The 23991-nt window shown below is 36.5% G+C and overlaps 5 protein-coding genes across 6 annotated transcripts; 1 reads left to right on the forward strand and 4 right to left on the reverse strand.

The window, feature by feature from the left end:
* Positions 1-1707: 1707 nt before the first annotated feature.
* On the reverse strand, positions 1708-4684 carry AT3G14240 (Subtilase family protein). Its single transcript, NM_112282.3, has one exon. It carries the CDS (start codon positions 4383-4385, stop codon positions 2058-2060), a length of 2328 nt encoding a protein of 775 aa, NP_566483.1. The 5' UTR covers positions 4386-4684; the 3' UTR covers positions 1708-2057.
* A 1662-nt stretch (positions 4685-6346) lies between these two features.
* AT3G14250 (RING/U-box superfamily protein) lies at positions 6347-7379 on the reverse strand (the record flags this gene model as incomplete). The annotated part of the gene is made up of 2 exons (NM_112283.2): positions 6347-6456; positions 6541-7379. The coding sequence occupies 2 exons, from the start codon at positions 7377-7379 to the stop codon at positions 6384-6386; spliced, it is 912 nt and encodes a 303-aa protein (NP_188042.2). The 3' UTR covers positions 6347-6383.
* An 810-nt stretch (positions 7380-8189) lies between these two features.
* On the reverse strand, positions 8190-9280 carry AT3G14260 (LURP-one-like protein (DUF567)). The gene is made up of 2 exons (NM_112284.3): positions 8886-9280; positions 8190-8784 (listed from the first exon to the last, which is right to left on the reverse strand). The coding sequence occupies exons 1-2, from the start codon at positions 9198-9200 to the stop codon at positions 8407-8409; spliced, it is 693 nt and encodes a 230-aa protein (NP_188043.2). The 5' UTR covers positions 9201-9280; the 3' UTR covers positions 8190-8406.
* Positions 9281-14125: 4845 nt separating this feature from the next.
* FAB1B (phosphatidylinositol-4-phosphate 5-kinase family protein) lies at positions 14126-21877 on the forward strand (the record flags this gene model as incomplete). Of its 2 annotated transcripts, none has more annotated exons than NM_112285.4 (12): positions 14126-14396; positions 14756-15652; positions 15901-16650; positions 16796-16949; positions 17063-17407; positions 17506-18360; positions 18457-18788; positions 18894-19017; positions 19098-19226; positions 19364-20848; positions 20926-21192; positions 21280-21606. In NM_112285.4, the coding sequence occupies exons 2-12, from the start codon at positions 15045-15047 to the stop codon at positions 21604-21606; spliced, it is 5376 nt and encodes a 1791-aa protein (NP_188044.1). In that variant the 5' UTR covers positions 14126-14396; positions 14756-15044. The 2 variants fall into 2 exon arrangements, with proteins under 2 accessions (NP_188044.1, NP_001319548.1); NM_001338116.1 differs by having other exon boundaries at positions 14346-14643; positions 21280-21877.
* On the reverse strand, positions 21853-22878 carry AT3G14280 (LL-diaminopimelate aminotransferase). The gene is made up of 3 exons (NM_112286.5): positions 22543-22878; positions 22303-22427; positions 21853-22210 (listed from the first exon to the last, which is right to left on the reverse strand). Exons 1-3 carry the CDS (start codon positions 22705-22707, stop codon positions 22075-22077), a joined length of 426 nt encoding a protein of 141 aa, NP_188045.1. The 5' UTR covers positions 22708-22878; the 3' UTR covers positions 21853-22074.
* Between the last annotated feature and the right edge of the window lie 1113 nt (positions 22879-23991).

A 23991-nucleotide genomic window follows, 5' to 3' on the forward strand; every position in this document is an offset into this window, starting at 1 on the left:
TGTTGTCATATTTGACTGTCCTTAGAAATGTCAAAACTCAAAAGTAATTTCCCAACTTTTATAATTGACGCTTTTTGAACATGAAACACGTACGAACGTTCTAAAGTTAGAACTAATTATTCTTGTGGTTTTCAGTTTTGCATGGTTTATGATCTGGAAGTCCAATACAATCGTCCGTTGTGAACCTTTTAGTGTGTAACAGGGAATGATTTATGTAAAAAGATTCTACACATTTTGACAGCATAGTTTATGTCAAAGAACAAAAATTCAAGGAAAAAAGAAGAAAAATTAATACACATCTTTAGCCATTATTAGCAATGACATCTTCCACGTATTAGGCTAACATATATAGATGCTTCTAGCTAGCAGTAGAAAAAGATAAATTTTAATCCCAGATAGTTGCCAACTTTCAAGTAAGTAAACAAATCAATCATGTGTGTTAGAATCGACGAGATTTGTTGAGATTTCAAAATAAATGAACCCCATCCCTAGATGATATTATCATGGAGTGGCAATATTGGAAATACCAAAAATGAGCTCATCTATGGGCGTGTTTGTGTTACACGGAGTTCATTGAATCTTGAGACTTGGAAAAGAGATAAAAGAAAGACAAGTTGAGCAAGTGGACTCTACAAGGCTTTGCGTTGCCCGAGTCCCACCTTGTTACCACACGCTTAAGTCTTAACGCACATCTTCAAAACTAAAAGATCATCAACTATTTATTGTTAATTGCATATCAATTCTTCTAAATGAAAATTGTCCGGTGTATCTTAACATGTTTAAGATACCCGTTAATCTTCATAGTTTTTTCGAAATCATATTCCGAAGAGTTGAAGATGGATAGTAGTATACGTTTGTAGTAAATCAATGTGTATATCTACAAAAGATAAAATAATACCCCCAAAAATCCCAAAAAAGAAATAAGTAGAGAAGATAAAGTTAAGAATGCAAAAGGAGGTAGGACCATTATCCTTTGGTACGATTGAGACAAAGCTCCAAAAATAGTTGATCTCAAGAAACAGAAGATGATGTAAGTTTTGAAAGCTACCCATCCGTATCCCTGCAATTATTTTTGTTTCCGTTATTAAATGAGCTGTAGAGTATAGACAAGCAAAATTTAAAATAACGAAAATATTTAGAAAAAGTAATTAAAATGAGCACTATTTTATTATTATATCTTATGCTAGGAAAATGTAAATGAAATTATTTTGTTCATTTTTGAATGGTAGTAGGTGATCTGCATCTAATTTTAGATGGCTGTAAAAATCTAGAAAGGTTCCAATCGAATATTTCAATCTCTCAAATCTAAAGGCTTTATTTAACTCCTAATCTGGTTGTCTGCCACTACCACCAGTTAACTACACACCTGCACTACACGTATCTTCTAGTTGAGGCTATAATCGAATCATCATTCTTTAACCCAATTTTATATTACTATCTAAGAATATACATCTATTTCTCAGCATAAAAGATTAGGGGGAACCCATCATTTTGACTTTGGCTTATCCGGAAAATTGGATGATCATGATTCATGATATATAATAAAATAAAATCAGCATCACAAGTATTATTTTTTCTTGTCTAAATATAAGTATTTTCGGTTGTATGCAAATTTTTTATTGTCCTTTTAATTTTTGACACAGTTTTAAATCAATTTTTAAAAGTCATATAAACTCTCTATTAAAACTAAAAAAAATGAAGTTTCGATGAACACATATAAATAGAAACAAATTTAAAATCATCATATCTTTTTCTACTTTTACCAACTCATCTAGAAAAAGATATGTTGAAGTGCATAGATGTGGGCTTGGAGCTTAAAGCTTAATAAGCCTCAATAAAAGCCCATATCACAAGTGAAAGATATTCTTCAGCTACTTCTACAAAAATGGGACGTTCTTTAGACGCTCTATCTTTCTTAACAACAAAACAAAAGATACATATTTATATTACACCAACAAAGATCATAGACGACAACAACAACAACTTATGATCTTTCTTTTTCACTAGTACAACAAACAGAGACCAGAATTTTCCCGGTCACCAGATCCTAAACCCCTTCAAAGAGGTTGTTGAAGAGTGACCACCAAGGGACTTGTCACATTCCGTTTCCCATCTGACCAAACTATATGACCAGTCTCCACATTTGTCGCTCCTGGTGACAACTTCACCTCTGTGGTCTTAACCCTAACAACAAAACTCAGTTTCTGCCCCACCCGTCTGAACGATAGCTTCTCCGGCTCAACCGTCACCGTAGTCCCTCTAGGCGGCCTAATCTTAATCTCGTAAACCGAATCCGAATCGCCTACATTTGTCACAGTCCTAATGAAATGTGTCGACATTTTACTCTCTCCATACTGCTGAAACACGACAGAGAACGACGGGTAGTTTAAATTCCCGACGTGTCCCGCTCGTCTTGCACCGTCACAGTCCGCTTGGCGACGGGTTATTGTCACAATGTTGGTTCTAGTGTAGTTAGAATTACACAAGAAGTTGATATAATCATAAGATGTTATATCATAGACTAATCCCGGATCCATAGCTTTGGTTGGGTGAACATGACCCGAACCATAATCCATAACCGAAGATGTATTGCCAGTGGACTCATCCATCATCGGCTCACCGCTGTTATCAACCGTGTAAGCCGTGGTTATCAATGCTGATCTTATCGCCGCCGGACTCCAATCCGGATGAGCCGCCTTAAGCAAAGCAGCTAGACCAGACACGTGCGGGCACGCCATCGAAGTGCCTGATAAAATGTTGAACTCAGTTCTCCGGTTATCAGAAGTAACACCAGATGGACCAATCCGGTCAGGCCAAGCAGCTAGAATATTCAAACCAGGTGCGATTACATCCGGTTTAAGAATCTCCGGCGTCTCTGGATTAGGACCACGAGCAGAGAAAGATGCAACAACCGGTGCAGGTCGGATCCCAAGTCGGGTACCTTTGAAAACAATCGTAGCCGTTGGATGTTTCGATGAACGAGATTTGGATGATTCAGAGATATACCTACGAATCTCATCTCCTCCAGAAGCACCAACAGATGTCGCCGGTAACACGTGGCAATCAGCTACTAAACCTTCACCGTCAAACACACCATTCGCTATAATCATCCCCAAGCCTCCATTTTTCCGTACGATCTCACCTTTGGTTGCTCTAGAATTGATTCCTCTATCACAAAGAACGATCTTTCCCTTCACTAAATTCGGATCCAACGAGCCTTCAAGACACAGAGACGATGAGTAACCATCGCCGCCTAGTAAACTACCACCGTAAACAAGCGGGTACATTCGACCCGGATCCAGACCCGGTCCACCGTATACACTAACACCAGAAATCATCTTCCCGTTACCGAGTTTCACATTGGCCGGAAAATCCCTATCGATTGTTCCAGCTCCGACTGTTGTCATCCACGGAGCAACATTTGTCACCGTTAAAGCACCGGGACCTCCGTTACCGGCGGAAGCAGAGACGAATATGCCTCTGTCAATAGCTCCAAAAGCTCCAATAGCGATAGCGTCTAGGTAATAAGGAACCACGACGCCTCCAACGGAGAGAGAGATGACATCGACACCGTCGGCAACGGCGGTGTCGAAAGCGGCTAAGATATCGGAGTCGTAACAACCGGAGTTCCAACAGACTTTGTAAGCGGCGAGTCTAGCTTTTGGAGCCATCCCAGCAGCGACGCCGTGAGCGTAGCCGAGAGTTGACGCCGGAAAAACGTAACGGCCGGCGGAGATTGAAGCTGTGTGAGTCCCATGTCCATCGGAGTCACGCGGAGAGCGAAACTCAGTCGTTTCATTCATTTTCCCGTTGGTTGCTTCATACCCACCGCAGAAGAATCTAGCTCCGACGAGTTTACGGTTACAAGCAGACTCCGGAAAATCTTGGGAAGCGATACATTGGCCTTTCCATTTAATGGGAACAGGACCAAGACCACGGTCATCAAAGCTAGGTCTTTCGGGCCAAACACCAGTATCGATAACTCCGATAACTAGATCCGACCCGAAATCAGACTCTTCGAGTAGACCCGCTTTGTCGGTGGACCTAAGACCAAGAAACTCAGGGGAACGAGTGGTGTGCAAGTGACGGACTTGTTCCGGGATAACAGAGATGACATGAGGATGGTCTAAGAGTTGACTAGCGTCTTGTGAAGTGAGTCTAGCGGAGAAGCCATGGAAAACGGTGTCGTATGTGTGGATAATGGAGGGAGGAGAAGAGGTGAGTGAGGCAAGAGAGGAAGTGTACCAGTGAAAATGAGTGGGGAAGATTGAGGGTTTAGCTTCGTGGTCGACGTGGACGATGTAAGTCAAGGAGTTTGAAGAGGAAGCAGAAGAAGAAGGAGAAGAAAGAGTCAAGAGGAAGAAAAAGTAGAAGAAGAAAGCCATCGACGGAGAAAGTTAGGGCTTTTTCTATTATTGTTGATTCTGGATTTGGTTAGTGAGTGGAGGAAGAAGAAGAAGGTAGAGGGTACCACATTGACATTGCTACAGAAGCGGAGAAAGAGAGGATAGAAGAGAACTGTGGTTTCCCTAGTGTGTACAGAGAAAGGAAGCAGAAGAAGTTGTGTTTTTGTGAGCTGGAGGCACTGTCTTTTTTTATTTTGTTAATTACGTAAATACCCCTATATACTTTTCTAAATTATTGTGATAGTGTTGGAAACTTGAATAGTAGATTAGATATGGGATTTATTTGCTCACATAGCTATCATCCATTAGAATGAACTGAATGAACAAACACAAAGAGGAAAGATAAAAACATTTATATTAGAATGCAGTTATGTTTCAGGTGGCAGATTCTTATGTTTTGGTCACGGGATTTTTAAATTTCTATATGCATTGCATTGCGTAGATTGGGATATTTGTCGATTATTATTATTAATACCATGTTTTGATTCCATCTTTGTTTAGCTTCAGACAAAAGTAAGGATTTTCACGTTGTTTGGATTTGGTAAAGCTAAGCCTAAAACTGATGGATGTCATGTGGGTCCTTTTGTTTGTTCGACATGTGTTCGAATCGCTCCTCCTGTACTAGAATCTTATGATAACTTGAACTTTTGTTAATCAAATAAGGATAAGGCTTTGTGATATTTATGTCCAATGTTGATTAGGAGTTAGATAGATTTAAAATGTTTTGAACAAATTAACTTATAAGTATTAATTAGTTTATCGCACGATTTGAATGGCTTATTAAAAAATTACAAACTAAAAAGTCTATTATTATTATTTTATTTCCTTAAAAGTCTATAATTCATAGTTCGACGCTTACATTATATTGGACCTTTAAAAGCATAATTAATACGCGTTACGATGTGTCCATGTTCCAAAGAAAATCCACCTGACTAGTCGATGTTTATTGTATTATTGAACCATTTGATAAACCCAGAGACCAAAGCAGAGTGTTGAGTTCACGTGTTTTTGTTCTTTTCTGCTATATATTTTTTTTACAAGAAAATAACCATCTACAAGAATGTAAAGTCTATATAAAACGAAAAAATAGTGTACCCTATTCAACTGTATTGGCGGGTAATACGGCCAATAAGTAGGTCCAGAGTTTTTTTTTTAATTATTCAGGCATATTTCCTGCAGTTCATTGAAAAATTTACATTTACCATCCATTTTATACATTTATTATCTTCGTTTTCTAATAGAGACTTCGGAGAAAAGAAAATGAGACATTTTTTTTGTTTAAACCAATTATTGACTATGGAGGAAGTCTAGTAATGAGTATAGAAGCTCTCTAAAGCGGGACATAGAATGGACCTTTTCTCTAATCACCCTTCATTTTAGCTTTTGCTTTTAGTTTTTTTTTTCATCTTTGCTTTTAGTTTAGAAACAAAGGCGAACCATACCAGCAACTTTTGAATCTTAATTTTTAATTATATTTTTCTTTAGAAAGAAATTTTCGAGAGTAATTTTGTAAATTTATGTAAAACTATTTCCATTGGGGTTTTTCATAATAGTTTTTTACAATTCAAAAAAATAAAAATAATGAAAATGAAAGAGAGAGAGTGTAAAAAGTTTCTCACTTGAGAAATTCTGAGATATTCTGTACAACCCATCATTACATTTCTCTTTCTACTATTGATTCAATTTTTTAACTAAAATAAAATTTTAATCATATAATTAAATTATAATAAAATATTAATTTTTTTTTGTTTGAGAAACGGTGGGTTTCTCTTGGATGGAGATGCCCTAATGGGCTTATCAGGTTTCAATAAACTCATGGGCCTCCAGTTTCTCATGAACAATAAACAAGACAATAAGCCAACAACTCGTTATAAGTTCATTCATACGACAATGAGCCAACATTAGGATGGAGAAAAACAAATACTTAAAAGAAAACATACTTAAACAAATTTATCGAATAAACCATCGATTGGCCTTTTAGATACGAATTTGGCATGCGTGAGAAGAACTCCACACAGATCCACAACCATAGCAAAACTGATATCCACACCTACGAATTCACAAAAACAAATCAAAATATTAGTAAATTAAAACTTAGTACTAAACAAAATATTTGCAATGATTAAAAACAAACCTGCATTTTATATGTTGACAACCCTCGACTTTATCAACATAGAATTTGCAACTAGGACACCTTCTCCACTGCTTATTTTTTGCCATCTGAATCAACAAAGCATCGTCTTCATCACTACTCTTCTTCTTCGTATTCCCAAATCTTTGAAACTCATCACACCCAATCCCCGCATGCCATGTCACCTTACACTGCACGCAGAACAGTCTATGACAAGAACGACACTCCGTCTGCGTCACGTTAGCATCTCCATTTTCATTGTTCACCATCATCGCCGAACAATCTTTGAACGGACAATAGAATTTGTCCCACGAGGAGATCAAAGACTCGCACAAGATTTTCTCCCAACGGTCGAATACATCCTTAGGGATTAGATCTCGACACGTGTAAGGCTCTATCAGTCGCGTGCACTCCACGTCAGGGCATTTGATCCTCGATGCGTTTTCTTTTATCTTAGTTGCCACGTAACGGACAGTACAGTCGGTGCAATAGGCGTGAGTGCAGTTAGTGGTTCCTCGGAAGATGTCTGAGGAAGGTTTTTCGTCCATACAGATCATACATAACCTTCTTGATGGTTCCATGGGTTCATTCTCGGCTTTAATCTCCGGTTCCTGCTTAACCAGCGTGACTAGATTCCTATGGACTTGAGGATGATGATTAACACCAACAGTAGAAGCGCCAAAAGAAGAAAACATAGCTTCTTGGAGATGGATCTCCGTAGCATAGCTTTCGTCGGCGATTGGGAAAATTTCATCGTAATCGAATAAAGCAGAGAGGTAGGTTTCGTCTACCAACATATCGGTGTCCACCTTTGTGCTTGACGACGATGATGATGAACCCATAAGTTTTGTTCTGTGTGTTAGTGCATGTGTTTAGTGTCTTCTTAGTTAAATGCATAGGTTTAATTAGTTGTCAGTGAATATATCATTGGAATATGAAATTTTAAGCAATTGAATCGTAGTCAATGCCTTTTCGTTATCTCTTGATACATTATGCGAAAAAAATTTAAACTTCCATATGTTTATGTGAAAAAATGTTACATTAACATATATGATAATCGATTTGCACCAAAAAAAAAAAAAACATATATGATAATCGAATGTATAAGGTAATATATGATATCACGTATCTCGAATATTAGTCTTTACTTTTCGTATAGAATAAATTAATGAGGAAAACTTCCAACTTTGATGCAAATCGTTTTTCCCTTTCTCCACATCCCATTTATTTTCAAATCCTAAAATCTAATTCATATGTCCCATACTACCATTCTCGAACGTCGTCGTTTACTCGTTTTCCAGTTCAAACGATGTCGTGTTGGCTTGGTGCACCCAAGTCGTTTTGCAACTTACGTTTACAATGCTGTTTGCTATGCTATGCCTCTCATGTTTTCTTTCTACTTTCCAATTTTTTTTTTCTCACTTCATTATTTGATTAGGTGGTTCAAATTAATTTGATTACGGAGTTCCTTTGTAAATGATGTAAGAATCGATTCCAACATTAATGGACTTTAAATTATTTTTAAAGTAATTATTAGTTGGGTCCTCAAACATTTACTCTACTCGCTTATTAGCCCTACGGCCCTACACCGTATAAAATTGCAAAATCCATCTGGAGATTATTGGTTGTCACTTGTCACATTTTTTTTTTTTGGTTTAAGAACATTTTCAACGAAGAAAAGAGAGCTTACACTCACTTTATTAAAACTCTACCTTACAACAAGTAACATCATCAGATATAACATTGTCACATTAGTTGTACTTCGATAAAGTAAGTATATACACTACAAAATTTGTGGAAACCTAAAATAAAAAAATAGTTTACAACCCAAAAATCTCATCAATTTAGCAACGGTAAAGTATTTACCTTTTACAGTATACAATTGATAAGACTATGAGCTAAAACAAGTCCAATGATGAAAGAGTGATCAACTTGTGACTCCACCATCATCGTCAAAACATCATCTCCCAACTTCAAACCGTTTATCGATTGTTTTCTCTTCACTTCTGCCAATAGTTTTCCACAATTATCCTCAATCGCTAGACTTGATCCGCGAGTTACCATCTTATAACAATATTGTTCATCGTTTCTACATGATCCCGCGTTGACTCTATACGAAGATGATGAATCTTTATTTGGAACTTGAAAAACATTATTTTTCACTCGAAAATATTCTAGTTTTGTTGTTGATTCAACTGTTGCTGATGATGATCTATATCCTTCCCATGTCTTGAATAATCCAAATTTCTACATACACCAACAAAAAAATAACTTAATTAGTTTTGAACTTTGAAGTGAATAATTGTGTTAAAAAATAATTGCATGAAAAAAATGGAACGTGCGCATACCTGTCTACGTAAGGTAAACAAGACATGACCGGACAAATCCATGAGATAAACTTCACGACAGCTCTTAGAATTATAATTGTCGACACGATAAATTATGTTTCCTTTGGAATCGAAGACGGTGCAGCCATTTGTGTTGAACACCAACGACTTCATCCATATAGTGAAACTCTCTTGCTCCGTCGTCAAGTACGGTGAACTTGTTTCTTCTCCGGCGCCGGAGGTTGTTAGATCGGGATGAATCTTCACCATAGTCTCTGCTGGACAGATTCGATATTGCCAAGTTTTTGTCTCAAAAGGTCGTCGGTATATTTGCATATACTATATGGAGACAATGATTCGTTTTTTTTTTTTTTTTGGTTGATTCGATTTGGTCGAGCTAATTGGATTAAAAGTCGGGTTTATATGCACAACCGATTGGTGGAAGTTACTTACTTTGTTCGTTTATTGATTAATTTAAGCCAACTTCATGATTATTCAATGTTCAAAGCAATTAACTTCTTGTCACATTTTTAATTCCTCGTGTTTCAGAAGAAAAGTCTCACTACATGTTTGAATCTTCGATGTTTAATAATTATATAATTAATTTTATGCATGTGATGTCGAGTTATTTTATTGTTTCTTTGTGTATATTGATGTGTGAACTACTATATATCGATCTGATCTGATCAAGGCCTTCTTCCACATGTTTAATGTGAAATTCTAATGACAATTTCTGGAGGGAAAAAAGTACTACATTTATAATTTATATCATAGAAGTAGAGGCAGGGAGCTCTAGGCAGCTTGAGAAGTTGCTCAATCAAATTTGATCGTGTACATGTTTATGTCACATTCACACCAATGCTAATTAAGTAATTATATAAATACCAGGCAAAAACCTTTTTTTTTTGTTATACCCTTTTTTGATACATTATACAATTTAATATGAAACGGAGGAAATAATGTGTTTGTTATATATGCATTATATACAAATAAAGTTAGAAAAGGTGAAAATTTTGAAGCTAAAAGAAGTAACCTGTCAATATAAAGTTAAAATGGAAAAATACTCACTCAAGATTTCGTTCAATGTACTTTTTTTGTTTGTTATCATTGTTCAATATACTTCTCTAGCTACTAAATTAAGTACAGTCACTTTTCTTGTTGTAATTAGATCACACAATATCAGCAACCGCATAAACAATTGAGTCAATGCTTAATTTAGATTAAAGTGTTAATATAGCACACCAACTGAATAATTGTTAGACGCATTCAAAATTTATTACACATATACAGTGTACTGGCGACATAGTTATTGCTAATAATTTTAAAATCTAACAGCGGGGTATTAATTACGTAATATTGCATTTGGTCGTCAGTCGTCACTGTTTGTAAATGAAGTTGGAGTCGACGAAGAGTGGTGCATGTGCATCGTCGTGTCACAGGTTTTAATTTAGGTCTTAGGCGGATAAGCGTCAGTCGTCAGAGATCATTACCCTTTTGTCCTGTCTTAATTACATATTCTAGTTTCTTTCTTTAATCATATGAACTAAAAGTTAGGTTTTTATTTGTCCTATTCATTCATACACTTTTAATTGAATAATCTCAAACTTTTGGCATGTTGAACCTTTCTAGTAGCTGACGGATTCCCGAATTGATACTAAACAGCAACTTGAGTATAAATATTACATAATGAGATCACTGAAAAAAACATTTGTAAAATATATAAACAGAGACGGTTTTCTTATACCAGGTAACAAATTATGAATCCGGATTTGAAAATATAAAATCTACTTATATTGAAATGGCATGGTGATCACACTCGTCAGCAAACACTACTATTGACACTTTAATCTCGTGTTTTTGTTTTGTTTTCACCATGTAATTGCATTAGTCGAATAGCTTTCATAGTTTAAAGTTTAAACAAATGAATGACAGTACTTTTTGACGTATGTATTTTAAACAATTTACTAATGGTGGGTTTGTTCCTAAGTGTACATCATCTGTTACAAATCCAATATAGATGACAAACGACCAAATATATGTAAACATTTTGGGATACTTTTTGTGCCCTTTTCTGTTAGGATAAGCACCAGGTCCATATATCGATTACTGACAAAAAAATAAAGTAAAAAGAGAGGAGTTTTAATATTTTGTTTGATTAATTAAACCAATAGATGATCTAGTGTATGAAGTTTTAAAAGAGAGGAGTTTTAAAAGTTTTAAATTTTTTATTAGGTAGCCTAATCTTATTTTTCAGTCATACGTATGTCTCTATTGGTGTGCAAAAGGCCAATTAGTGATACATCTTATTCTACGTGTGAGTAATCCTAATTTATAGAGTTATTAAAACGACACTTTCTGGGGACATTTTAAGAAATTGGAATGAGACACATAAGATAAGCATTCTTGAGATTGACCCCCAAAAAAAGATAAGCATGCTTGATGTATGACGATAAACTTGTAGATTTGAATTGGGAGAGGGATGCGAGTTTAGGATTTGAAGATTTGTACTTACTCTCATAGAAATATAGTAATGCCACTTTGCCAACTCTTAACTAGATAGTAGATACATATATATCTTGGTAATAGTATTTTTACATGTTGATAATATCTCAAAATATCTCAAAATATCTCAAAATATCTTGTTATTCTCTATAGAAGGTGTATAGTGCTTGTCTAGAGACGCAATAAACGAATATAAAACTACAAATCACAAGTTGTAATAACAATAAATACAAATGAAAATAATAACCACCGTATACGAATAAATATTCCACTATAAATGTTATAAATAAGAAAGCTAAAGTTAAAAATTAAACAGACAGTGCATAGCCTTTTTCAATTACTTGATGCGCACTTAGCCAACTCCAAACGAATTATGCACTTGTCTTTTTCTTTGTTGTTGTCACAAATAGACCTGGTTTAAGTTAACCAGATAACATACAAAACATATTGGGTATATAGGTCCATTGAGCCCATTAGACTTCAAGCACCCTCTAGATGGCCCAATATCTTGACTCAAAATTAGAACAAGAAAAGGGGAATTATTGTATCGATTAATTCCATATCCTATGATCCACCGAATTATTTTCATGTCTACATAAAAACATCTATATAATATATTGGACCCATCATGCCGGTATAGGCTAATGTTACATTATCCAAAGAAGAAAGAAATGAAAATTTGTGTTTGTTGTATATAAGGAAACCTTGCATCCAAAATCAAATCATGAAGTTAGGCTAACTTTTTAGCTGTCAATGATTGCAATTTGCTCCTTTGTTTGCCTTCTAACATAATACGGTTGACCAAAGGCGTGTTTCTGATTTTAAAACGATACTATCATAATATCTCCACCGTATTTTTAAACGATTGTATAACATAATATCTCCACCGTATTTTTTTGTATAATTTCTAGGTTTGTCACCTTCCACCGAATTATTTTTATTTTGTATTTCCAAATGTATTAAAATCTTAATAAATTCAATTTGGGTTGATATGTTCGACTTGAAATAGATACTAATTAGTAGTAAAATAAAGGTTGGTTGAATAAAGAAACTGCCAACGGAAACGGAAATGACTAGTGGATTTTTTTGTTAAAATTTTAACTAGTAATCGAGAATAAGTAATTAGGAGTGAAGGAATGTTCTTTGTTGATAACGTTCTTAAATAAGGCCCTGTTCGTTTGATCAGTTTGATGGATCATCTGGATGGAGATGAGTTTTGATGTTTGTTTGGTGCCAAAAACGGGAGTTTGAAAATTTAGCCTAAATTTTCAAATTCATTTGGCTGAACTAAATTGGATCATTTGGATGGAAATGATTCAGTCAAAAATAACAAATGACAAAAATATCCTAATTATTTCAATTGATTATTTAGATGTATTTTTAGATACAAAAACAAATAGACTAAATCTTCTTTTACAATTATTTTTTAAAAAATAGAAAAATTAATTTTTTCTCTAAAACTGCAAAATCAAAATTTTCCGCTAAAACCGTAAAATTACATTTTTCCGCCAAAACCACAAAAATCATATTTCCCGCAAAAACCGTAAAATCGTGTTTTCCCGCCAAAACCGCAAAATCACGTTTTCCCGCCAAAAACGTAAAATTTTATTTTCCGCCAAAACTACAAAATTCTATTTTCCCGTCAAAACCGTAAAATCATGTTTTCTCCCAAAACCGCAAAATTACGTTTTCCCGTCAAAACCTCAAATTCACATTTTTCCGTCAAAACCGCAAAAATCACGTTTTCCCGCTAAAAACGTAAAATTTTGTTTTCCGCCAAAACCATAAAATCGAGTTTTCTTGTCAAAACCGTAAAATTACGTTTTCCCGCTAAAACCGTAAAATAAATTTATAAATGTAAAAAATTATTATTTAAAATTTATTTACTTTTAAATATATTTTAGATTAAGAATTAAAATTAATATGTTTACAAGTAATAATAAAAATATAATTAGATGAAAGTATGGGTATTTTAGGTATTTGGATTATTACAAATCATTTGGATGGAGAGTAGAGATAAGCAAACGAATAACATCTCATTCGGATGATCCAATCAAATGAACCGACTAAAAATAAAATAAACAAGAGTCGGATGAATCATCCAGATGGACATGTTGAATGGATCAGTTGGATGGATCTGTCAAATGGAAATGACTATTGGAATTTTTTGTTAAAATTTTAACTAGTAATCGAGAATAAGTAATTAGGAGTGAAGGAATGTTCTTTGTTGATAACGTTCTTAAATAACTTGTGAAGGAAGAAAGACACATAAACGTATTTGGTTGGCTTATGGAAACAAGTAAAGAAGTCACGAAAGAACTAATCAAAGAAAGCAAATGCCGTGTCCGTCTCATATTCAAAAAATAAATTAAAATAAAAGAGTGCATGTGATTGCAATCTATTCGTATTATCATGTAGATCTACGATAGTATTTTTGTTTTTCCATTACAAAATTTGATATTAGCGATTCCATGTTTTGGGTGTTAGAATTAATAATAGTATTAGTATGATAACATCTCAATAAATGTAACTAGACTGCACATATATTGATGGGATCAGTTTAATAAAGTTTAACATATCTATATTTTTTTCAAGAATTTTTGTAAAATGAAATATATCTTTCATATTTAATTTTTCCAAATTTTACTCGATTTTCTTTCTAAGAACAAAAGTTTATGATTTGATTTGTATGTATTTTTAGAAAACGCGTTTATAAATTCACAATTATGGAATCTCTATAGTATTGTTGGGTCCATATAATTCATTCCACGGGCCAAAAAGACATAAGTTACGCAAGGGGTTAGGATTAGGTACATGAAGGTGTATGTTAAGATCCGTGAGACACAGATAATTGACGTGACGATGTCGCTTTCTCTGCCACAGAAAAACATGAATATCATATCAGTCAATACCTCCAAATTTTTGTTTTTTTAATTTTTTTCAAAAAACCTGAAAATCAAAGGGGGAAAAAAATCCCTCAAAATTCGAGTATTGAAGAACGACGACGACGATCTTCTGGGTGACTCAAAGGTTTCAGCTCAATTCAGATGATTTTTTGGGTTGAAGATATTTGAAACGATTCGCCTTCTTTTGGAATTTGGAATTTTAAAGGATTTCGATTTTGATGTGAATTTTGCACATGATCAGGGACTGATAATTATTGGGTTTTGCTTGATTTTGATTGTTCATGAACAAAAATTCTGGAAAAGATCTAGCTTGTTCATAAACAATTTTTTTAGAAAACAGAACAAAGTTTTCTCCGATCGCTCCTAAAATTGTATATATACTTTTCTGATTCGTGTTAATCTGGTGATAATTGAATTAGATCGTCATAAAACACGTCTTCTTGTTGACACTGATTTTAGCGTTTAATTTTTATTTTTTTTCAGTGAGAGGTTAAGCTCAAGGTCTCTGGATTGCTTTTGAATTTGCATGCTGTTGGAGGATGATAGACCATCGGTATGTGCTTGAGTTTTCTCGAGGAAGGATGAACCGATACGAGCCGTCTTATTGATTAATTATATATATGTAGTGGAGTGCCTGAAGGAGATATATATATATATAGTAGCAGTTGGATATTAGGGTTTTCATTTGTTAGGTGTGAGTTTCTTTTGTTGTTGTTAATTTGGATTCTAGACTTCCATGACCATCGTAGCATGATGGTTGGGAAGGTTTTAGATGGGTACAAGAGATAGTAATAATAGGACATTCTCTGAGATTGTGGGTCTGATTAAATCCTGGCTCCCCTGGCGATCCGAGCCAGCTACTGTGTCCAGGGATTTTTGGATGCCTGATCAGAGCTGTCGTGTATGTTACGAGTGTGATTGTCAGTTTACCCTCATCAATCGTAGGCACCATTGTCGTCATTGTGGGAGAGTTTTCTGTGGCAAGTGTACTGCCAACTCTATTCCTTTTGCTCCCAGCGACTTGAGAACTCCTCGTGAAGACTGGGAGAGGATACGTGTTTGCAATTATTGTTTCAGGCAGTGGGAGCAAGGTGATGGTGGCCCACACGTCTCAAATATCACGGAACTTAGTACTTCACCTTCAGAGACAAGTCTTCTTAGCTCTAAGACCAGTACAACAGCCAATAGTAGTAGCTTCGCTCTTGGCTCCATGCCGGGACTGATTGGTCTTAATCAAAGGGTTCATCATGGTTCTGATGTCAGCTTGCACGGAGTATCTTCAATGGAGACAAGCGTAACCAAGCAAGGCAAAGAAACTTCAAGGAGGAGCAGCTTCATTGCCACAGACGTGGAAGATCCATCTCGCTTTGCTTTAAATAGGTACTCCTTTCCTCTGAGTTCTCTTTGGTCTCATAGGTATGAATGAAGCTAATTAGATCTTCAAACGAGCTTAGGTCCTGTGGCCTTTGACCACGTTTCTTATGCAATTCCAAGGTAGAGATCGGTCAAAATATTTCTTCGGTATGTGAAGTATGGAACGGGACCTTTTATTTTTGAGTGAGAACTAGGAAATCAGAGTACTTTAACTTCACTAGTGTTTGGGTAACTTATTTATCTTTTCTTTTCAGCATCAGGAGTGATGATGAGTACGACGAGTATGGTGCATACCAGACTGATATTGAGACGAGTCATTCTCCTCGAGCTAATGAATATTATGGTCCAATGGAATACAATGGAATGGGCATTGATGATGTCCCCTGTAAGCATCTTGGTGGAGAAACCGCGGACCAGAAAAGTTTAAGCGGCTCTCCACTCATTCATCAGTGCCTTGAATCTCTGATTCGGGAAGGATCAGAGCAGTTCCAGAAGAAAAGTGAGCATGATGGTCGTGACGAATGTGAAGCTTCTTCTCCAGCAGATATTTCAGATGATCAAGTGGTAGAACCTGTGGATTTCGAGAACAATGGACTTTTGTGGGTTCCACCTGAGCCAGAAAATGAAGAAGACGAGAGAGAAAGTGCTTTGTTTGATGAGGAAGATAACGAGGGAGATGCCTCAGGTGAGTGGGGATACTTACGACCTTCCACTAGCTTTGGAAGTGGAGAGTACCGTGGCGAGGATCGAACAACTGAAGAGCACAAGAAGGCTATGAAGAATGTGGTTGATGGGCACTTTAGGGCTTTGCTTGCACAACTGTTGCAAGTTGAGAACATCTCTGTGAGCGATGAAGAGGGCAAAGAGAGCTGGTTAGAGATTATCACCTCTCTTTCTTGGGAGGCTGCTAACTTATTGAAGCCTGATATGAGCAAAAGTGGAGGAATGGATCCTGGTGGCTATGTCAAAGTAAAGTGCCTAGCTTCTGGATTCCGACATGATAGGTAATAGAAGTAAAAACATTTAACCTTAAAATACTGCTGTCGAGCCTGTAGTGCTTCAATTCACGCACTGTGTATTTTCATCATGTCATCTGGATTCTTGTGAAGTTTCATTCTTTATTAATCCATCTCGTGTGTTATTTTACAGCATGGTGGTAAAGGGAGTTGTTTGCAAGAAAAATGTGGTTAATAGGAGAATGAGTACGAAGATTGAGAAAGCTCGACTATTGATTCTAGGCGGTGGACTTGAGTATCAAAGGGTCTCAAACCAGTTATCAAGTTTTGATACTTTGTTGCAACAGGTGAAATTTGCCTGCCGCTTACATATTTCTTTTTCTTCCTGTTGGTGGTTAGAAATGGATTTTGTTATCTATGTCTAAACCCTTCTACCTCTTAAACATGTTTTGGTTTTCAGGAAAAGGATCATCTAAAGATGGCTGTTGCTAAGATTCACGCTGAACGTCCAAATATTCTACTAGTCGAAAAATCAGTTTCTCGATTTGCGCAAGAGTATCTTCTAGCCAAAGACATATCTCTTGTTCTAAACATCAAGAGGCCACTTTTAGACCGCATTGCTCGCTGCACTGGTGCTCAAATAATTCCTTCAGTAGACCACCTCTCCTCTCAAAAGCTGGGTTACTGTGAGAATTTTCGGGTGGATAGGTATCCTGAAGAACATGGTTCAACTGGTCAAGTTGGAAAGAAAGTGGTGAAGACGTTGATGTATTTTGAGCATTGTCCAAAGCCATTAGGCTTTACTGTAAGCATTCCCAACTATTAGAATTTAATACACAGACCAGATTTTATATTATTGCCTCATGATATTACCTCTTGCTTTTTATGTCCCTTCTTCTTCAGATTTTGCTGAGGGGTGCAAATGAAGATGAGTTGAAAAAAGTGAAGCATGTGGTCCAGTATGGAGTTTTTGCAGCTTATCATTTGGCACTCGAAACATCGTTTCTTGCTGATGAGGGAGCCTCACCAGAACTTCCTTTGAATTCCCCGATTACGGTGGCACTTCCAGATAAATCTACGAGCATTGAACGTTCAATATCTACTGTGCCAGGTTTCACGGTCTCAACATATGAAAAATCTCCGACAATGCTATCTTGTGCTGAACCACAACGAGCAAACAGTGTTCCAGTATCAGAGTTGCTCTCTACCACTACCAATCTATCCATCCAGAAGGATATCCCTCCTATACCCTATGGTTCAGGCTGGCAGGCTAGAGAAATAAACCCGAGTTTCGTCTTTTCACGCCATAATATTTCATTGAATTTGCCTGACCGTGTGATAGAGAGCAGAAACTCAGATTTGTCTGGAAGATCTGTACCGGTGGACACACCAGCTGACAAAAGCAATCCAATTGTTGTGGCAGATGAGACAACGAACAATTCCTTACATTTATCAGGGCAAGGCTTTGTGCGAAAGAGTTCTCAAATTGGTACGAGCATTATGGTCGAAAACCAAGACAATGGTTCAGAGCTTACAATCGCCCAACAACAAAACAATGAGAAACCAAAGGAAACACAATCCCAAAAAGAAGAATTTCCTCCGTCACCCTCTGACCACCAGAGCATTTTGGTTTCTCTATCATCCCGATCAGTGTGGAAAGGAACTGTGTGTGAAAGGTCTCATCTCTTTCGGATAAAATACTATGGTAGTTTTGATAAACCCTTGGGACGGTTCTTGAGAGATCATTTGTTCGATCAGGTGAGTTATTTTCTTTTTTGTTTTGTTTTATAAGACATCTATATTACAGCTTCAATAATAATTAGAAACCTAAATGCATGCTCAAAACTTTTTCAGAGTTACAGGTGCCGGTCATGTGAGATGCCATCAGAAGCTCATGTTCACTGTTACACTCATCGACAAGGCAGCCTTACGATATCTGTCAAGAAACTTCAAGATTATCTCTTACCTGGTGAAAAGGAGGGGAAGATCTGGATGTGGCATAGATGCCTGAGATGCCCGCGACTTAACGGCTTCCCTCCAGCGACTCTACGAGTGGTTATGTCTGATGCTGCATGGGGATTATCGTTTGGGAAGTTTCTGGAGCTCAGTTTCTCAAATCACGCAGCTGCTAGTAGAGTAGCTTGTTGTGGCCATTCTCTGCATAGAGATTGTCTTCGCTTCTATGGGTACTTTTTTCTTGCGTCCACTCCTCCTTGGGCCAAATATGATTAATTGTTAAAAATTGTCTTGTTTAAAAGTCTGTTTTTTCCTAACAAGTTGTGCCCGTGCAGATTTGGGAACATGGTTGCTTGCTTCCGGTACGCTACTATAGATGTTCATTCGGTCTACCTTCCACCATCAATTCTTAGTTTCAACTACGAGAATCAGGATTGGATACAGAGAGAGACAGACGAGGTGAAATACATGTGATTCTCTTGGATGGAGTTTTGAAAGTGAATACTTTGACTGAGTTCTCCCTCTTTTTTATTAAACAGGTGATAGAGAGAGCAGAGCTTCTGTTTTCTGAAGTATTAAATGCTATTAGTCAAATTGCAGAGAAAGGTTTCAGGCGACGAATTGGTGAACTCGAAGAAGTGCTGCAAAAAGAGAAAGCGGAATTTGAGGTGAAAATTTGTTATATCATGAAAGAGTATCTAAAACTCAGCGATGCTTAATTGGTTTTATGCCTTATAACAAATGGAAGATAATAGCCAAAATAAGACAAGGTTCGTTTTTGTAACTATTCTTACATTTCTTCCAGGAGAATATGCAAAAGATTTTGCACAGGGAGGTGAACGAAGGCCAACCTCTCGTGGACATTCTTGAGCTATATCGGATTCACAGACAACTTCTTTTTCAGTCATACATGTGGGATCACCGCTTAATTAATGCATCTACTTTACATAAGCTTGAGAATAGTGATGACACAAAGAGAGAAGAGAACGAGAAACCTCCCTTGGCTAAGAGCCAGACGCTCCCGGAGATGAATGCTGGGACCAACTCTCTTCTTACTGGCTCTGAGGTTAATCTGAATCCTGATGGTGATTCTACTGGTGACACTGGCTCCTTAAATAATGTTCAGAAAGAAGCGGATACGAATTCAGATTTGTATCAGGAAAAGGATGATGGGGGAGAAGTTTCTCCCAGCAAGACCTTACCAGATACATCTTATCCTCTGGAAAATAAAGTCGATGTTCGTAGAACACAGTCTGATGGCCAGATAGTTATGAAAAATCTATCAGCCACTCTTGATGCAGCATGGATAGGTGAACGTCAAACATCTGTGGAGATTCCAACCAACAATAAGGTCTCGCTTCCTCCTTCCACCATGTCAAACTCTTCAACTTTTCCTCCAATCTCAGAGGGGCTAATGCCTATAGATCTCCCAGAACAGCAAAATGAGTTCAAGGTGGCCTATCCTGTTTCCCCAGCATTACCGAGTAAGAATTATGAGAATTCAGAAGACTCTGTCAGCTGGCTAAGTGTGCCATTCCTCAACTTCTACCGTTCCATTAACAAGAATTTCCTGCTTAGCTCTCAGAAGCTTGATACATTTGGCGAGCATAGCCCTATCTATATTTCATCTTTTAGAGAGGCAGAGCTTCAAGGTGGACCAAGGCTACTTCTGCCCGTAGGCTTAAATGATATTGTTGTTCCGGTTTATGATGATGAACCTACTAGTATGATCGCATATGCCTTAATGTCACCAGAATATCAACGCCAAACTTCTGCTGAAGGGGAATCTCTAGTTTCATATCCTTCTGAACTCAATATCCCTCGCCCAGTTGATGATACCATTTTTGACCCTAGCAGAAGCAATGGTTCAGTCGACGAGAGCATACTTTCAATATCCTCATCTCGCAGTACCTCACTTCTGGACCCACTATCATATACAAAAGCTTTACATGCTCGAGTCTCATATGGAGAGGACGGTACGCTTGGAAAAGTGAAGTACACTGTTACTTGTTACTATGCAAAGCGGTTTGAGGCGCTACGGGGTATATGTCTCCCTTCGGAACTTGAGTATATACGGTCTCTTAGCCGGTGTAAAAAATGGGGAGCTCAAGGTGGCAAGAGCAATGTCTTCTTTGCTAAAACCCTGGACGATCGATTTATCATCAAGCAAGTCACCAAGACAGAGTTGGAATCATTCATCAAATTTGCACCTGCTTACTTTAAATACTTGTCTGAGTCTATCAGCACGAAAAGCCCAACCTGCCTGGCAAAAATCTTGGGAATCTATCAGGTACGTAACTGCTAAGATGAGAGATTTCCCGTTCAGGTTAGATTCACTCTTGATAAAAATATGTCTTGTGTTAATAGGTCGCAACAAAGCAACTTAAGAGCGGGAAAGAAACAAAGATGGATGTTCTGATTATGGAGAATCTTCTGTTTGGAAGAACTGTGAAACGGCTTTATGACCTTAAAGGATCTTCGCGGGCGCGCTACAATCCTGACTCTAGTGGGAGCAACAAAGTCTTGTTGGATCAAAACTTGATTGAAGCAATGCCAACTTCTCCCATTTTCGTCGGTAACAAAGCAAAACGATTGTTGGAAAGAGCTGTCTGGAACGATACTGCTTTTCTTGCAGTGAGTTTTATTCTTCTGCAAACCATTTACTCTTCACTACTCTTTGAAAAGGTTTATTAGCAATAACTATATTTTTCGTGTTTGCAGTTGGGTGATGTGATGGATTATTCATTGCTAGTAGGCGTGGATGAAGAAAAGAACGAGCTAGTTCTCGGGATTATCGACTTCTTGAGGCAGTACACATGGGACAAGCATCTAGAGTCTTGGGTGAAATTTACAGGAATCTTAGGAGGACCAAAGAATGAAGCACCAACAGTAATCTCTCCAAAGCAATATAAGAGAAGATTCAGAAAAGCAATGACAACTTACTTCCTCATGGTCCCTGATCAATGGTCTCCGCCTAATGTTGTTGCAAATAACTCCAAGTCTGATCAACCTGAAGAAACCTCTCAAGCCGGTACACAAGCAGAGTGATACAAGAATCATTATAATGTAAGTTTATTTTTTGGTCTTGTATAGATTTTTGGCATTTGGGAACACATTATTATTCGTTATTTCTTTCTTTATTGGAAGGTTGGGTTTCTGTCAGATATCGATTTTGTTTGCGTCTTTTAGATTTTGGGTCGTTAAAGTAGAGACTTAGGAGATTGTCTGAAAAATTCCTCAGAAAGATAGAGAGACATTTCTCTTGTGTATAGCTTTTGCTTTAATGTGACATGATTTATGAAAGATTCTTTTGTTTATATGTTGGATCCTCGTACCCTTTTTTTTGGTGAAAGATTGAAATCAAAATCTGGACGTAAGTTTCTTACAAAAGAGAAACAAGAAAGAAGCAAATCGCTGCTTCTTTCATAGCCTTTTTTCTGTACATTCTTATTCAAGAGGCCTTTTTGAAGAGAGAACCAGATTTTGATGTTTCGATGAAGAAAAAAGAAAGGGGATTTAGAGGAAGTCAAAGCTGCTCCATTTGATCATCATGAACTCTTGTTCTGAAGCAATTATCGGTCTTTGACCATCCTTGTTTGAATCGCTCAGCTCCTGATAACTTCTTTGCAGAAGATCAAGAATCTCCACCTCTCTGTTTTTGATACCAAATCCATTTATAAAACAAACTTTGAAACAAGATCGATCTGATTAAGAATTTAGGTTAGGATTAGGAATATATCATACCTTGAGTAAGAAGCTACCATTGGACTCTGTGTGGGACAACGAGGACCTTCATCGTATCCTTCACATATAACCTCTCCATTATCATCTGTGTAACAGATGATCCCTTGTATCGGATCTTCAAAAACCTGTTCCAAGAAAAACAATTTCAACATTCATATTTTTACCAAATGGTTGTGTCTGAATTTTCAAGAAAATTATGATCCACTCTAAGGAGAAACAAAAAGAGAGAGATGATCTTACAATGTTCTTGGTGGAGTATCTGATCGGCTGAGGCTGTGAAACTGTGGCTTTCTTGACTTTAACATGAACTTGACTCTGTTGAAGCATCAAAGTCTTTGCTCTTACTGTCTTTGGAACAAAACATGGTGTTTTAAGAGGAAGATAAAGTTTAGTTGAATATGCCATAGCTTTTGTGTTTCTTTCTTTCTTCAAGAAGAAACTTTGATCTCTTCTTTTTGGACAACTCGTTTGGTTTATAGTTCTCAGAGAAGAAAATTATAAATTCCGATGATTGATTGAATCTGAGTTTAATTAAGATTTTTTTTTAAGTCAATTATATATAGACGCAAGGTGAAGATAAAATAATAGCCAATAAGAGTGGCAATCTCATTAACAAGTTTGGTTGTCTTTTTCGTGGGGTTTGGTTAGTTCTTCTAATGGTTTCGTTTTTCTTCTTACGTTTGATTTTTGATGAACGTCAATGTGAAATCGTTGAATATATCTACACATATACATGTGTATGTCTAGTCAGGTGTATTTTTATTACATAAATTTTTATAAAACTATTATTGGGATTTCTTACTCCGTTAATGTTTAAAAAATATTACTAAGAAAACTACTTAGATTCTGTAACACTTATATTTGAGAAACAAAATGAGTTTTATAACCCGATTCTTTGACAAAATAATATGAGACAAAAACAAATAATTCCCCAACTGAAATAGTTTATAGACTTAAGACATTTTACCTTCCTTCTGACCTAAAAAGGTAAAAAAGACATTTGACCTTCCATCGAAACAATTAATCTGTCATTACATTAATTTCAAAAACTTGCGTGCTATTAGTTGCACTTGCATTCAACCAATTTTTTCGTTATGTTGAGATAATATTAATATTAGAGTAAAAGAAAAACTAAACATCGAGCAAATTAGTTGTTACAGTGCTTATCTGCCGTCCAATGACGAATTAACTCCTACTTAATTAAACCGTGGCACGTGTCGATATATCAAGCGTCATGATAAGCTTTTAGGAGCATTTTTAATTGCAAAATGACAATAATTGGTGTTATATTATTGCTATGATTTAGACAAGAGACTAATTGTAGGCTAAACATGGAGACATCGTCGTACAGTTTCTCGGGAAAAAAGCTGTCTCTTCTTAACCACAATAAGGTACGTTCGAGTCAGAGGCTCCGAGCAATGATATTTATTTCGCTGGTTTGATTACTAAAGAAATGCAAAACAATACTATAATAACAACGAATATTCCTCCACCAAATTAATTAAACTCTTGCGAATCTTTATTTTGTTTTGTTAAAAGAATAATACAACAGATTTATACAAGTTTCTGAGTCATCAGCAACTTTGGAATCCTTATAATAGTTTATGAACATTTTTAACCAAAAATACATATAAATGGTGGAACCATAGATTAGAAGGGTTGGTCACAAAATGTTGGAGCAAAACTTCC

Source organism: Arabidopsis thaliana, chromosome 3 (assembly GCF_000001735.4).
Source record: "Arabidopsis thaliana chromosome 3, partial sequence".
Classification (NCBI taxonomy): domain Eukaryota; kingdom Viridiplantae; phylum Streptophyta; class Magnoliopsida; order Brassicales; family Brassicaceae; genus Arabidopsis; species Arabidopsis thaliana.